Source organism: Parus major, chromosome 2 (assembly GCF_001522545.3).
Source record: "Parus major isolate Abel chromosome 2, Parus_major1.1, whole genome shotgun sequence".
NCBI classification, from domain to species: Eukaryota; Metazoa; Chordata; class Aves; order Passeriformes; family Paridae; genus Parus; species Parus major.
In genome coordinates, this window is record NC_031769.1 from 82,232,748 (window position 1) to 82,245,732 (window position 12,985).

General features: G+C 35.2%; 1 protein-coding gene across 1 annotated transcript in view; it reads left to right on the top strand.

The window, feature by feature from the left end:
* ABCA13 (ATP binding cassette subfamily A member 13) overlaps positions 1 to 12,985 on the top strand; it is a 202,523-nt gene that overhangs the window by 75,030 nt on the left and 114,508 nt on the right. The window contains exons 21-28 of the mRNA XM_033519359.1: positions 1,499 to 1,799; positions 2,661 to 2,775; positions 3,942 to 4,271; positions 5,174 to 5,243; positions 6,280 to 6,414; positions 7,782 to 7,923; positions 10,692 to 10,874; positions 12,117 to 12,335. Of these exons, the coding sequence (XP_033375250.1) occupies positions 1,499 to 1,799; positions 2,661 to 2,775; positions 3,942 to 4,271; positions 5,174 to 5,243; positions 6,280 to 6,414; positions 7,782 to 7,923; positions 10,692 to 10,874; positions 12,117 to 12,335 (1,495 nt within the window). The remainder of the gene's footprint in view (positions 1 to 1,498; positions 1,800 to 2,660; positions 2,776 to 3,941; positions 4,272 to 5,173; positions 5,244 to 6,279; positions 6,415 to 7,781; positions 7,924 to 10,691; positions 10,875 to 12,116; positions 12,336 to 12,985) is intronic.

Consider the following 12,985-nt stretch of genomic DNA (forward strand, 5'->3'; position numbering starts at 1 on the left):
CACAGACTCTCTTGTGTGTTGAACAGGAGAGCTCTTTCTCTTCAGGTTTATTACTTCAGATCTTCTTTTATAGACCGATACGTGAAAGTACAGAAAAGTAAAACTCTTATTGGTCAGTAAACCAACTCATCACCATCATTGGTCAGTGGTCACCCCTTGACCTTCTCTTGTAAGAAAACAAGAAACTGACAAACAGCACCTGCAAGGCTGTCTTCTGTCTTTGAGGATTGTTTTAATTCCTCCTTATGATTTCCCAGGCCACTTTCTCAGGCGAGACTGAGAAAGTTATGCAGCCTGGTATTCCACAGGCACTGTGCTCCCTGCTTCATAGTTAGCATCCATACTTTGACACAGGGAAAATTGCTCAGGAGTACTTTGGAGGAAGCAAACTGTTTAAGGAAAGACAGATAAATCTTGGCCCTCAGAAAACTGAATTATCAAATTCTAGTTCTATTTTTCTTTCACTTATCTAGGGAAGGCCATATGCTAATATATGCCAAGACATTTTGTGTGAGTATTTTTCAGTACCCCGACCTCATTATCTCTTCACATTATTAGAGAGAGAGAAGATGGTGTTTTATGGAACTTAATGTGTTCAACATGTCAATGTTACATTCTCTGATGTAGGTATACATTCCTTTCCATGGACAAATGTTAAACTGGAATAGAATTTTCTTCTTTTTTTTTGTAGTCTTCAGAGCCTCCGTAGCTTCCTGGAATGTCTTAGAAAATCAACTGTTTGTATAAACAGGAAAATGAGATTAGCTAGTTGAAAGAAATCAGGTTTGCGGTAAACTATCCTGTATTTTATTACCTTTCAGAGAACCAGATGGGGTAATTAGATATCTCTCCCTTTTCCCAAGGAAGAAAAGGGCAACACTCAGCATTTATCCAGAAGTCCTTAAAAGTCTGGGTCACACAAAAAGGGTACACAAGCAATTTCTTGTGTTTGGCTTCAACTTTACAGCTACACATTAAACTTTCATCTGTTAGGGTATTTTTCCTTTATGCAGAGCTAGAGAAAACAAACATGCAAATTCTGCTGTGCTAAACAAGTCTGCAATTGACTTGAGTATCAGTGTAAATTTTAGTGGGTTGGTACTTTTTACTTTGTCATTCACTTATGGAAGCTGTTATCCTTTGATGCACAAATTTTGTCTGCTGCTTTTACTGTGGAACTGATATCAGTCCCCCAGAAAGGGGTAAATGTGGATGAAAAAACCAAACTGCAGTTCAAAAAAAGAAAGATCACCTCAGATAAAAATTATTTTTATGCGCTCATTTATCATGTGAATAATCTTTTTCATTTCATATTCATAAACATGAAAAATGTGTCTCTGAAACCTGCTGTTTCTGGGCTTGGGATCAAGAAAGTTTGGAGGCCTGTCCTGACAGATTAATGCATCCTTTATCATGTGGTAATTAGACATGAGTTAGCTATGGAAATAGCATAAATTATATAAGCTTAGTTAAGAAGCTTCCTTTCTTCTTTTGTCAGGTATCATTTTCAATACACCAGAGGACAAGAAACAAGATTCTAGCAGTCTCCTTCCGAGACACATTTCATATACAATTAGAACCAGTGTTCTCTACAGCATGAGAACAGATTTGATAAAAACCCCAGCATGGAAATCCCATCCCCACAAATTGCCAGCAGATGGGTTTAAATACAACTATGTCTTCATTCCTCTTCAAGACATGATTGAAGGGGCAATTATTTCAGCACAGACTGGGATAAACACCTCAGAGACAGCAATTCAGGTGCAAGCCATGCCTTACCCTTGTCATACCAGTGATCTGTAAGTAAAATTTCAGCTTTTTAATTTGATATATTATCCTTGTTAGATTAGTTTTAGAGAACTTGGGATCCTACTAGGTTCCCACTCTTCAATGGGTGAATGCATACCTCTGTACAGGCTTAAACAAATACATCCAATAGAAGAGTATTACATCATAGCAAATACTGTCCAACAGCTGTGTTTAACATAGCATGTTATGTTAACAGTGTCTGGCAAATGATCTCTTACAAAATGTTGCAGCCATAATGTGAAGTAGTCTACTGGACAGAGGCTGTATCAACATAGTGTGCAATTAACTTCGATTATTCTAAGAGATCCCTTTTAAATCCTTAGTTGTCCTGTACACAAACTACAAATTGGTCCCTTGAAGGGTGAAGTTGAGGAAGCAAAAGTGTAGGGTTGTGCTCTGTAAAATCATCAAAACACCCCAACTATTAGATTTTAAAATTAGTCAATGGTAATAAATTTGTTAAAGTGGAGTAGAAATTGACGGGGTCATGTTATTCGTCGTTGCCCAAATATATTACTTTGCCATTGACAAAAATCTGAATTTTGTTTGACTTTGAATGGAGCCCCAAAGAGTAATTATATCAGTTTATAGTTTAAAATACTGTCATATATATAATTATGATATAATAATATAGTGCCAATACATACATTTAGCTTGTAAATGTATACAAGCTAAAATGCATACATAAAAAATAAGTAATTCTAACCAGAACAGGAATTTATCCTATTGCTTATGTCAGATCTTATTTTGTGCATATTTTGAGAACAGCTCCAGTATTAACCTATTAACATTCTGCTTGAAAATGGTTTACCTTCATGGGCTGACAATTCTTCATATTTGTTTTTTCATAGATTCTTGAACAACATAGGATTTTTTTTTCCACTTATGATGATGTTAACATGGGTGGTTTCAGTTGCTGCTATGGTTCGCAAGCTGGTTTATGAAAGAGAAATTAATCTTGAAGAGGTACGAGGCAGATTAACTTCTGAAAAGAAAATTTGTTCATTTAAGTGCACTGAAATACAGAAGTTGTGAGGTACTTTTAAGTACTCATCCAGATGGCTTTGTTTTCACCTGTTTCTCCTGGGCAATAGGTTCTAGTTCTAGCTGCCAACTCAGATTCACAACATTGTTTGAGCATCAGTATGCAAATATTGTCCATACGACAAAAAGCAACAAGCAAAAGTTAAAGGTGGAAGTGTTATTTGGAAAGGCCTTGTGAATAGAAAGATTTTTGTTTTGGGTTCTTTTTCAAATTTTGCTCTATGTAGTCTGTAATGAAAACTACCTAAAATAAGTTGAGAATTGGTTATGTACTGTGTAATTATCATAAAAAGAAAAGAGACAAATATTTGCTTCTATCAACAGCTAGTCTTCACAGGTGCTTTGGAAGGACAGGGTCCTTGTGATACATTTTCTATAGAGATAAATACACTTTTCAAAGAATTACACTTATTTCACTGTATCAACAGAATAACTGCTTGAGTAAAATTTTTAATTTGTGGAATTACTGAGAATTTATCTAATTTCTCTAATCTTTCTGTTGTAAGATAAACGCTTTAATGCTTCAAAATATTAAATGAACAGAATATTAATTTTAGTGATCTTATGAGAACTGCTTCAGAGGTTTTATTACATTGTATCCAAAAGCATTTTTCTAGAAAAAGAGGGATGTACTTCATACCTGGCTAAATTATTATTATTTGCCTGGTAATGCATGAGGTTATAAACTTTGTTTCTTTCAGAAGAACAACAGGCTGGGAAAAAAAAAATTGTATATATGTTGCTCTGGATATCCTCAGTACCTTTTAGCATATAAAAAGGCAAACTCCTCACTGGAAGAACCAGTAATCTGACATCTCTTCTTGAAACCCTATGCAAAAGAGAGTTTTGCTGAGCTTGGTGATTCCTTGTGCTGATGTGTGATGATCTCAGAGACTGCCCTGCTCAGTAACATGTCTGATGCAGGACAGAGCACAGGACAAGGGCAAAGAAACAAAAAATTTAAGGGGAAGATGAAATCCTTTGGGAAGCTGGTAATGTTTTGGTGACAACATGTTTTGTTTAAAAAAGAAAAACAAAAAGGAAGTTTGTTTCCTTACTTGAACTCTCTTTGCTATGTTGTCTTGCAGTATATGAAGACAATGGGTGTGTATCCAGTCATTCATTTCTTTGCTTGGTTTTTGGAGAATGTCATTGTGCTCACAGTAAGCAGCTGTGCTCTGGCCCTCATTTTAAAAGCAAGTGGTATCTTTGTCTATAGCAATGGCTTCCTTATCTTCCTTTTTCTCCTGGAATTTGGAGTTGCAATTATCATGTTAAGCTATTTTTTGGGAGCATTTTTCAGCAGTGCCAATACAGCAGCTCTGTGTTCCAGCCTTGTCTATATGACCAGCTTTTTACCCTACATAGTTTTGTTGGTCTTGCAGAACCAGCTGAGTTTCACCAACCAGATTACAATGGTAAATATTTCTTCTTTTCTAATTTTTCTCCTCCAACTATGCTGTGAATTTCTGTAACTTCAAAATTTCAGACCATAATGTATTTATTTTTCCCAGTGTTTGTTTTCTTTTATGATCATTGGAAATAAATCACACTAATAAATTTCCACCTGAGAAAATATTTAGAAGGTAGAAAGGAATGAAAAATAAATTGTCAGGGCAATTTTGTAAACCTACAGAAAATATTAGGAAGTTGCATTCCTCATATTCATGAGTTCTCTTCATGTCTTAGCATCAAAATATTTCTAATAGTAATGTATTTTCAAGATCAGCTGATGACATGCTACTTCTCAAAGTCATTAGTTTGAAAAAAAAAATAATTGATTTTATGTTAATACAATTGGAGAATAGATGAGAAATTTGTCCAACCATATAATTTGATGTATATGTTTCTTTGGTGTAGATTCTTTCAGGTCCTTTCCTGTTCTATGTATTCCATAGCCTATTTTATGTCTTTGTATTCTCCTAATCCTAACTATATCCCAGAATGTGACATCAAATATCACCATCATATAAAGAAAACCACATTTCACACATTATAGCTTCACTGTTTCAAAATAACTCACTAAATTAAGCTGGTGGAGTAATTAATACACTTTAAAAATGCTTATTTTTTCAATGTCAGTTGGTCAGATAAAATAACACAGTACTGAGTTGGTGGAGCAAATTCTACTAAGGTTTTTTGTGGGGAGTGTGGTTAAAACATAAAATTAAATAGCAACCATTAGCCTATGTGGAGGAAAAAAATAAGGTCTATTTAGTTTGTGCTTGATCATAGTATCACAATATATTTTTTTCATGGAACTTCTTAACAACATGTTTTTATTTGATGTTCACATACTCTTTCTCCTCTGATGTTATAGTGTCTTCTTTCTACAACCGCCTTTGGGCAAGGAATATTTTTCATTACGTATTTTGAGGGCCAAGAAATAGGTAAGCTCTTTGGTTAGGAGAAAAGCTCTGTAATTATTATTTTAAAAACTACAGTTGGAAGTTTTTTTCAATCTGTTCTGAAAAAAATCTCTAGTGATTTAAAAAGCTGGATCAAGTTCAGGTACTTAAAGGGATATAATCCTTTTTTTTTTATTATTATGGCAAGACCAATATTGATGACAGTGGATGTTTCAAACTATTGAAAATGTATCATAATGATACAACAGTTTGTACGAGTGGAAGAGACAATTGCAGAAAATATTACTTAAGTTTCAGATGCTTCATCAAAATGACTCATCTTTACAGAAGGAAGGGCAAAATGTGTTTTGGGAAAAGCTACTTTCCTTGACAATTGTGGAGAAAGAAGTGTAGAAGCAGTATCATGACCCACTGTACTGCAAGCAAAGTAGCATTTTCAGTAAAAAAAATAAAAGCAATTTTTAAAATAAATTTACAACTTTCGTTTTCAATTTAGCACTATGGTAACTTTCTGTAGCATTAGTGTTTGAACCTTCTTTTTTCCTTTCATGTCTTGTGCAATATAATAATTTTACAAAGCAATTATTCTGTGAGTTCATTCTGGTTTACCTCTGAATACAGTCAATGTTCACAATGCTTCTTAGTTAGAATTCATAGATTTAAATCTTCAGATTTAGCATTACAGAAATTATATTAAACTTGGTGTAATCCTTTTCCTTTTATCAGCAGAGTGGCTTAAAGTCTGATTCATTGGTCGGTGCTCCATTTTTTTAGTGCTGTAGCTCTACTTTTTCCAAATTAAGGGCCACTTCATAAACAGCCTTTTCTACAATTACTTTTCTTCATTTTCGCAGCAGCAGTGTCATCTGCTGCTCGAAACACAGGCTTGTAGAGGCATAGATTTTTTTTCTGTTCATTTGGATTACTGCTATCTATGATTTGTCGAGTGCCAGTGCTTAAATATCCAGAAGTATGTGGTGTTGATGTGTTTGTGATATTAATGCTGTGCTGATTTAGCTTTGATCTTTAAAAAAACCATTATTATTATTACTACCAGGAATTCAGTGGGATAATGTGCACCAGTCAATGGCACAAGGAGGATACATGACTTTTGGATGGATGTGCTGGATGATGTTCTTTGACTCCATTTTATATTTTGTAGGTGGCTGGTATTTCAGCAATATTATTCCTGGTAAGATCATGGGCTTGTTCATACTTCATGCTTTTGAGGAAGTTATTTAGTATTATTCATCCATTAATATCTTCACAATGTAAACAGTTCAGCCACCACAGGAAATATATATTGTGGTATTGTCTTTCTTGTTTTTTTGCAAAAAACAAAAAATATGTCTTTTTCTGAGGTATGGTTCTGTTGTGCAAAACTGTGTGACTTTCTTGAGAGACTGGGAAACAACATCTTCCTTAATACATAAATATTGACTAGTGATAACACATGGACTAGAATTTGTAGCCAGCATGAAATATCCTTTCTTTGCTGGTGGATAGGCCAAATATTTGTTAGAATTAGGAATTTATTGGATTTTCGCAGTAAGAGAGCTTGTCCAGCAGAAAAAACTTCCTGGAAAAATGGTGAATCTCCTGTCAGTATCTGGGCCGAAACCCATGAACAATAGCAAGTTTTCACATCATAAAAACTTCAGACAGTGCAGTAACTGTATCTTGCTGCCAATCAGTCCAATGCATAGAGAAAACAAATTGATTTTCAAGTATATTTTCAGAAAGTAGTGGTATGGTTTTTAATTTTTTTTTTCATGAACCAAGTCTTAAAAGTCTTATTGAGTAGCTTAATCATAGCTTCATGCCTCACTGTATGTTTTACCTTTCCTCTGATGATTTACCTTTCCTCTGATTTGCATATGTCACTTTTTCTTCTGGCTAATTTGTATTTATTTTTTTTTAATTAACATGAATTTTGCCTTGAAAGATAGGGGTTGGTGAAATATGCAACTGAATTTTGGAAACTTTGTCTTAAATTGACGTTTGCCCTTCAGTGTCAATATAATGACACTTCAGAGTGTGTATTGTGTGATGGGTAAGTAATGCCTGAAAAGATCAGGCAATGCCAAAGATTAGTTTGTATATAAGAGTGTGGTTTTGCCTTTTTGTTTACGTGCCACAGAAAGTGTTTCTTATGGTGGCTGATTTGTTTGCATTTTGCAGATATTAATGGAAGAACTGGTGTGATGGACTATTTTTATAACTAAAAAAAATAGGCTCTTTCTCTTGACAGATTACTTGGTGCATTTTCTTCCCTATGGGTTACAAGATTGTTAAGTCTATGATTCTGTTACACTTTGATGCTGATTTAGAGACCGGATAAAGCATCACTTAGGTTTGAATAGTTTATGGAAGAACCTGGTTTTATGACCAAATAACTTTTTTTATACTTTCTTAAAATTTTTAAGCAGAGAAAAGTATTTGGTCTAGTTAAATGTCCTAACCAGCTCATTGTAAGCAATAATAGGACATTTTCAGTCTACATACAAATGCAAAATGACTATAAATTTTCCAACAATTTATATCGTAATTCTAATATAGGAAAATTTGGATTAAAGAACCAGTGGTACTTTCCCTTTACTGTTTCCTACTGGAAGAACCTGTGTGGTACAGAGAGAAGCAAGAGACATTATCTGAATTCTAATATGTTTTTCTTCAATGAAAACTTTCAAGAAAAAGGTTTGTACTAATAGAATTTGAACAATGGTTTTTGTTTGTTTTTTTTTCTGAATGGTGTGGTAGTCATGTCAATCTGCTTTTATCATTGCTTGATCCAGTATTATATGTTTAGATCTTTCTCTCTTTCCTCATATAGTATATACTATGACTATTATATAGTAACTGTTACATTTTGCTACCCCCTGTAATGATGAATTCATTCTGTGAAAGCTATTGTACAGAAATATTTAAGAAAGCTCTTTAAAAGATGTAAAATAAGTATCTCTTGGGTTCATCCTGTCCCAGTGTTTTCCCTCTTTGCTTTGTTTGGATCTTTTGGAATTCACTGATCCCTTTCATACTCTCACTGAATCTGAAACTTCTTGGGCTTTATTAACTTCTTAAAAATTTGTTTCTTGTTTCAGTGGAAAAATTAACTTTGTTAATTTCTTTCCCTTCTGTTTCTAATTTCCCACTTCTATAATCACTGCTCTTTCTGTGTCTGCTTCTTAGCCTTTTGTCTAGAAAGCTGTTAGGTAACTAAATTTTATTGGCCTCCAGTTAATTTCACTACTTTACTATGTACACTCACTTGCTTACAAATAATTCAGCTTTTTTTATCTTTTCCCCCATCTCCAGTCCCTTTAAGGACATTCCTACATTTAGTTTAGGGTTTGGAAATGAAGGAAGAAGTCACTCTCATTTGTATTCCATCTTGGGCCTTAGAACAACATGTTAGGTTGTGTTTTTTTGGAAGTTACAATATCTTAGAAATGATCCAGTTGTCTGTAACATAGGTGAAGAAGCTGAACAACTCAGCAGTTTTACATACAGTTGTCTTCCAGCTTAGAGCAGACTTCAAAATGTCCTGAGGTTAATTTAAACACTTATGGAAAAATTATTTGTATGAGTTTTGTCTGAATCTCTGCAATTTGGAACAACTCCATCTTGTTAAGATGATTGTGTTTGGCCCTTATATAAAATGAAGATTTCCAGTGTTTCCCTCTGGATTCACCACATAATCTGTGGAAAACAAAGACTTCTCGCTTTACCAATTATTAGTGTGGTTTCTGGATCAAGTTATTTAAGTGATTGGTGGGTCACTTTTCTTCATGTTATGTGGTTGATAGCAAATTGCCTGTGTGTGAATGCTAAAACTGTCATGCAGCAAAGGGACTTATTGTCCTTTAAAAGAGTTGTGTGCCATTGTGCTGACAATAGGATAAATGCAGCCATGAAGAATTTTCTTGGAACAGCCAAGTGACTTGCTTCCAGGCAATTTCTTCACTTGTTACATATAACCCAGGTAAGGGCTGGTCCCAAGTTCATTCAGGAAATCAGAGGTGTCTGAGGGAGGACCTGGGAGTATAGATCCTACCACCTGGAACTACAACTACAGCTGGGCTGGCAATGACCAGGGTGCTGCATACCCACATGGAGTTCCCCGTTGGAGAAGTCCCAGGGTAATCAGTTTAGTGCTTGCAAATAACTTGGAGCTCTCCGTCTGAGTCTTTCTTGAGCTACATTGTCTGAGGCCTCTGCACTTGAATGCTTTTCTGTTAAAGTATGCAGATTTAGGAAACAGCAGGGAAGGTACCTGGAAGAGAGGTAGGAGATCTCAGCAGTGTCACAACTGCTGGTAGTACTTTGCTAGCTTGCTTGCTACCTTGCTGGTAGTCACTGGCAAGCAAGTGACCTCAAGTTTAGAAGGAATTTTTGCAAGAAGCTTTAAATTGAGTGTGAAAGCAGCAAAACAACTTCTTCATTCACAGTGTAAAAAACCCAATCTTTAAAATAATTATGTATTTTTTAAAATTTATAGTTTGATTTATATGATTCCATCTTTTTAAGTATAGGATAGTTCTCAGTTCTTGACATGTTTGCATGTTATTTACATAAAATTATTGTAAAGAATATAACTATAAATCATAAGTATCTTATGTACATGTATATTCATAACAGTAATTATCTCTTCTCATAATTCTCTGGCATAAAATTTTATTTCTTTAGATTAATATTCCAATCTGGCTTGCCTTTCCTTAAAAAGAAAATAACTAACTCACTGCTAGATCTCTCAGTAGTAATGAGTCAATAAAGTATTAAAAGTAATCATGTAATGGCGCTGCTGATTGACTGTGCTCATGTTTGGAAAGTAGTACATACCTGACATGGAAAGGAAGGCAACTTCATTTGTGTCATATGGCATCTCAGTTTCCTGAGGATATTGCCTCACAGAAGACTGTCAGATATCTGCTTGTCTTGAGCACCTTGAATGCTTAAACTAGGCTGCTGCTCTGAATCATTTCAGAGGTCTGCTTTGTTTAATTGGCTGAAGGGAATTGGGAAGATTAACTGCCTAAGCCTGTGAATGTTATGTCAATGTTGTGTGCCTGAAACTGCATGACATACATGAAGTAGCTTACACAGTTACAATTTCCTAATGCTTATGGGCATAAAAAATTATTCAAGTAATGTTATTATTTTTTACTAGAAATAAAATACAGCAACTATTTTATGACTTTATCAAGACATATATAGACATGCATATAACTAGGCATAACTTTTATAGGTCGCTTTTTAAAACTGCAAATGGGACAAATTCTTAGCAAATATTAATTGGCATGGTATCTTTCATTTCAGTGTAATTTGTGTCAGTTCATACAACTTGAACATCTGTTTGGTAAATGGTAGCAGAGGTTAAGTTATTTTGGTATTCCTTTTATATGCACACACACACATTTATATTCAACAACCTGCTTGTTCTGCTACTCTTCCCCACACAGACCAGGCAAGAAAACCTCAGAGTTGGAAAGTCCCTTGCACTGAAGGAGGTACCATTGGTGTTGTGCTGCTGTCTCTTACCAAAGAGCACGTGGATGGTCAGAAGGCTGCTGTTAAAGATCTCAACCTCACTTTCCATAAGGGCCAGATAACAGCACTCTTGGGACCTAATGGAGCTGGAAAGTCAACAGTTATGTAAGTCTGACTTTTAAAGCTGTTGCTATACCCTCTGTTCTCTGCTATGCTTTTTCAATTTAAAATTTTGTGAACTATTTGTTGTGCCTTTTTTTTCCCCAAATAAATATTTGATACACTACTCAAAACACATGAAAAATGAAGGTTGTATATCTATGATAAAAGGAGTGTAATAAGTAGAGAACTGAGTCCACTGTGCCACTTAAACCATGATGTGATATCTCAGGAACAGCTTAAGTAGGATCTGGGTATGTCTGGTTGTAGAGTTGAACACATCTTGAAGGAGTGTTCTTTTCTGGCAGCCTATATATACTCATCACATGGAGAGAGTAGAGTTTATAGTGTTTTTGTCCATAGAGTTTGCAGGGTACTTTTTTCTTGGCAGTTGACCAGAAATGAAAGTAGTGAAATTAAAAAATTATCTTTAAAAATGTCTCAACTAAGAAGTTTGTTTCTACATTTCTTTTAGCTATAATCAGCTTTCATCAAGCCAGTGATGCAGAATGGGACCTAACTGGGAAATACTCCTCACAGAACACCCATGTGAAGATGGAAATAATAACTTGTTAGATTTTGCTATCATTCTATATGATCCCTGCTTCTCTATAGCCACTGTCCGCCCTGCAGTAGCCAGGGAGGCAGGAAAGAAATTATAGCATGGAACAGAGGAACTAAACCGAGGCTCTTTTCCTTGCTGAGATGGAAGTTCAGCTTTATTCTTGTTCTTGGGATCCCATGGAGAAAGAGAGCAGGGGGGAAAGAGGAAGAATATTGATAACACACGTCTTTTTGAAGGCAAGGGAAAGAGGGTGGATTGTATTCACACAGCCAGTAAGGAGAAATGGGAAGAAAGAGATAAGGGGGAAGAAACTTACATTCTATACTTTGGCGGTACAGCTTGGGTTATACCATTTTTCTAAATGCATTACAACAAGATTTGGTTGGGAAAATAAATTGATTTTGTTCTGGAAGAAGTGAAATTAAGAACTCTCGAGATCATGTTCAAAACACAAAACAAAAAACCCATCAACAAACCAATCAACCAAAAAAACCCACCAAACCCAAAAAGCCACCAAAAGCAAAAAATAGCTACACCAACCCCAAAATATTAGTGATGTTTCTATAACTATATTCAACTGAATTGATGTTGCTCTAAGGATGCTAGAACCTGCCTCAGGATATCTAAGTGATGAGATAATTGCATGTTATCTCGCTGAATGTTTTTTTCTTTTCTTATATAAGATCCTTGTTGACTGGTCTGTATCCACCAAGCTCTGGTACCATTATTGTTGATGGGAAGGATATACGGACTGAGCTGGCTGCCATCAGGACAGAGCTGGGTGTTTGCCTCCAGTATGATGTCCTATTCAACACACTGACTGTGCGAGAACATCTCCTGCTTTACGGGTCAGTGAAGGCACCTAGGTGGACAAAAGAACAGTTGAATGAGCAAGTCAGTGGGTAAGCTTTCCTTCCATTTCTTGAAATCTGTCAAGTAAATTGATAATGACTAGTGCAAGCCACCCAAGTAAAAAGAGAAAATGCAAAACTTGCAAGAAAAAAAAAAAATGGAAACTGCAGGGTTTAGAGAGTTTTTATCATATTTCATGTTCTGAAATCATGGCTTGAAAGTAGGTTTCCTATTTCTAACTAGGAATATATTTCTAGTGGAACTGTCAATGTTTAAAAGTCTGGTATACAGAACCATCAAATAATGATGTTTTCACATCATTAGTGGAAGTGGTTAGCCTTGTAGAAATTGCAGGGATTCCACCTCATGCTCTGTGTCTTACCTCTATCCTTGCTGGAAGAGCAGATAGAAAAAAACCTGCTGTTTAGATAAATCAACAAAATGTATTTATGTATTAATTATCCTCCATTCCCTCTACCTGCAGTGGAAGGAAGGTTAGAAAACCAGAAAATCCAGGCAAAGGCAGTACTTGTTACAATTTTTTAAATAGGCCACCTCATTTTCCTTTGCCAAATTCAGCCTTGAAATGTTTTTAACAAATGAAGAGGTTTAAAAATTAAAAATCCAGTAGAAAAAACAAGAGTTCTGAAATGAAGTCAGAGGATTTGCCATTTGTCAGGTTAAAGAAATTTGCTAGTGT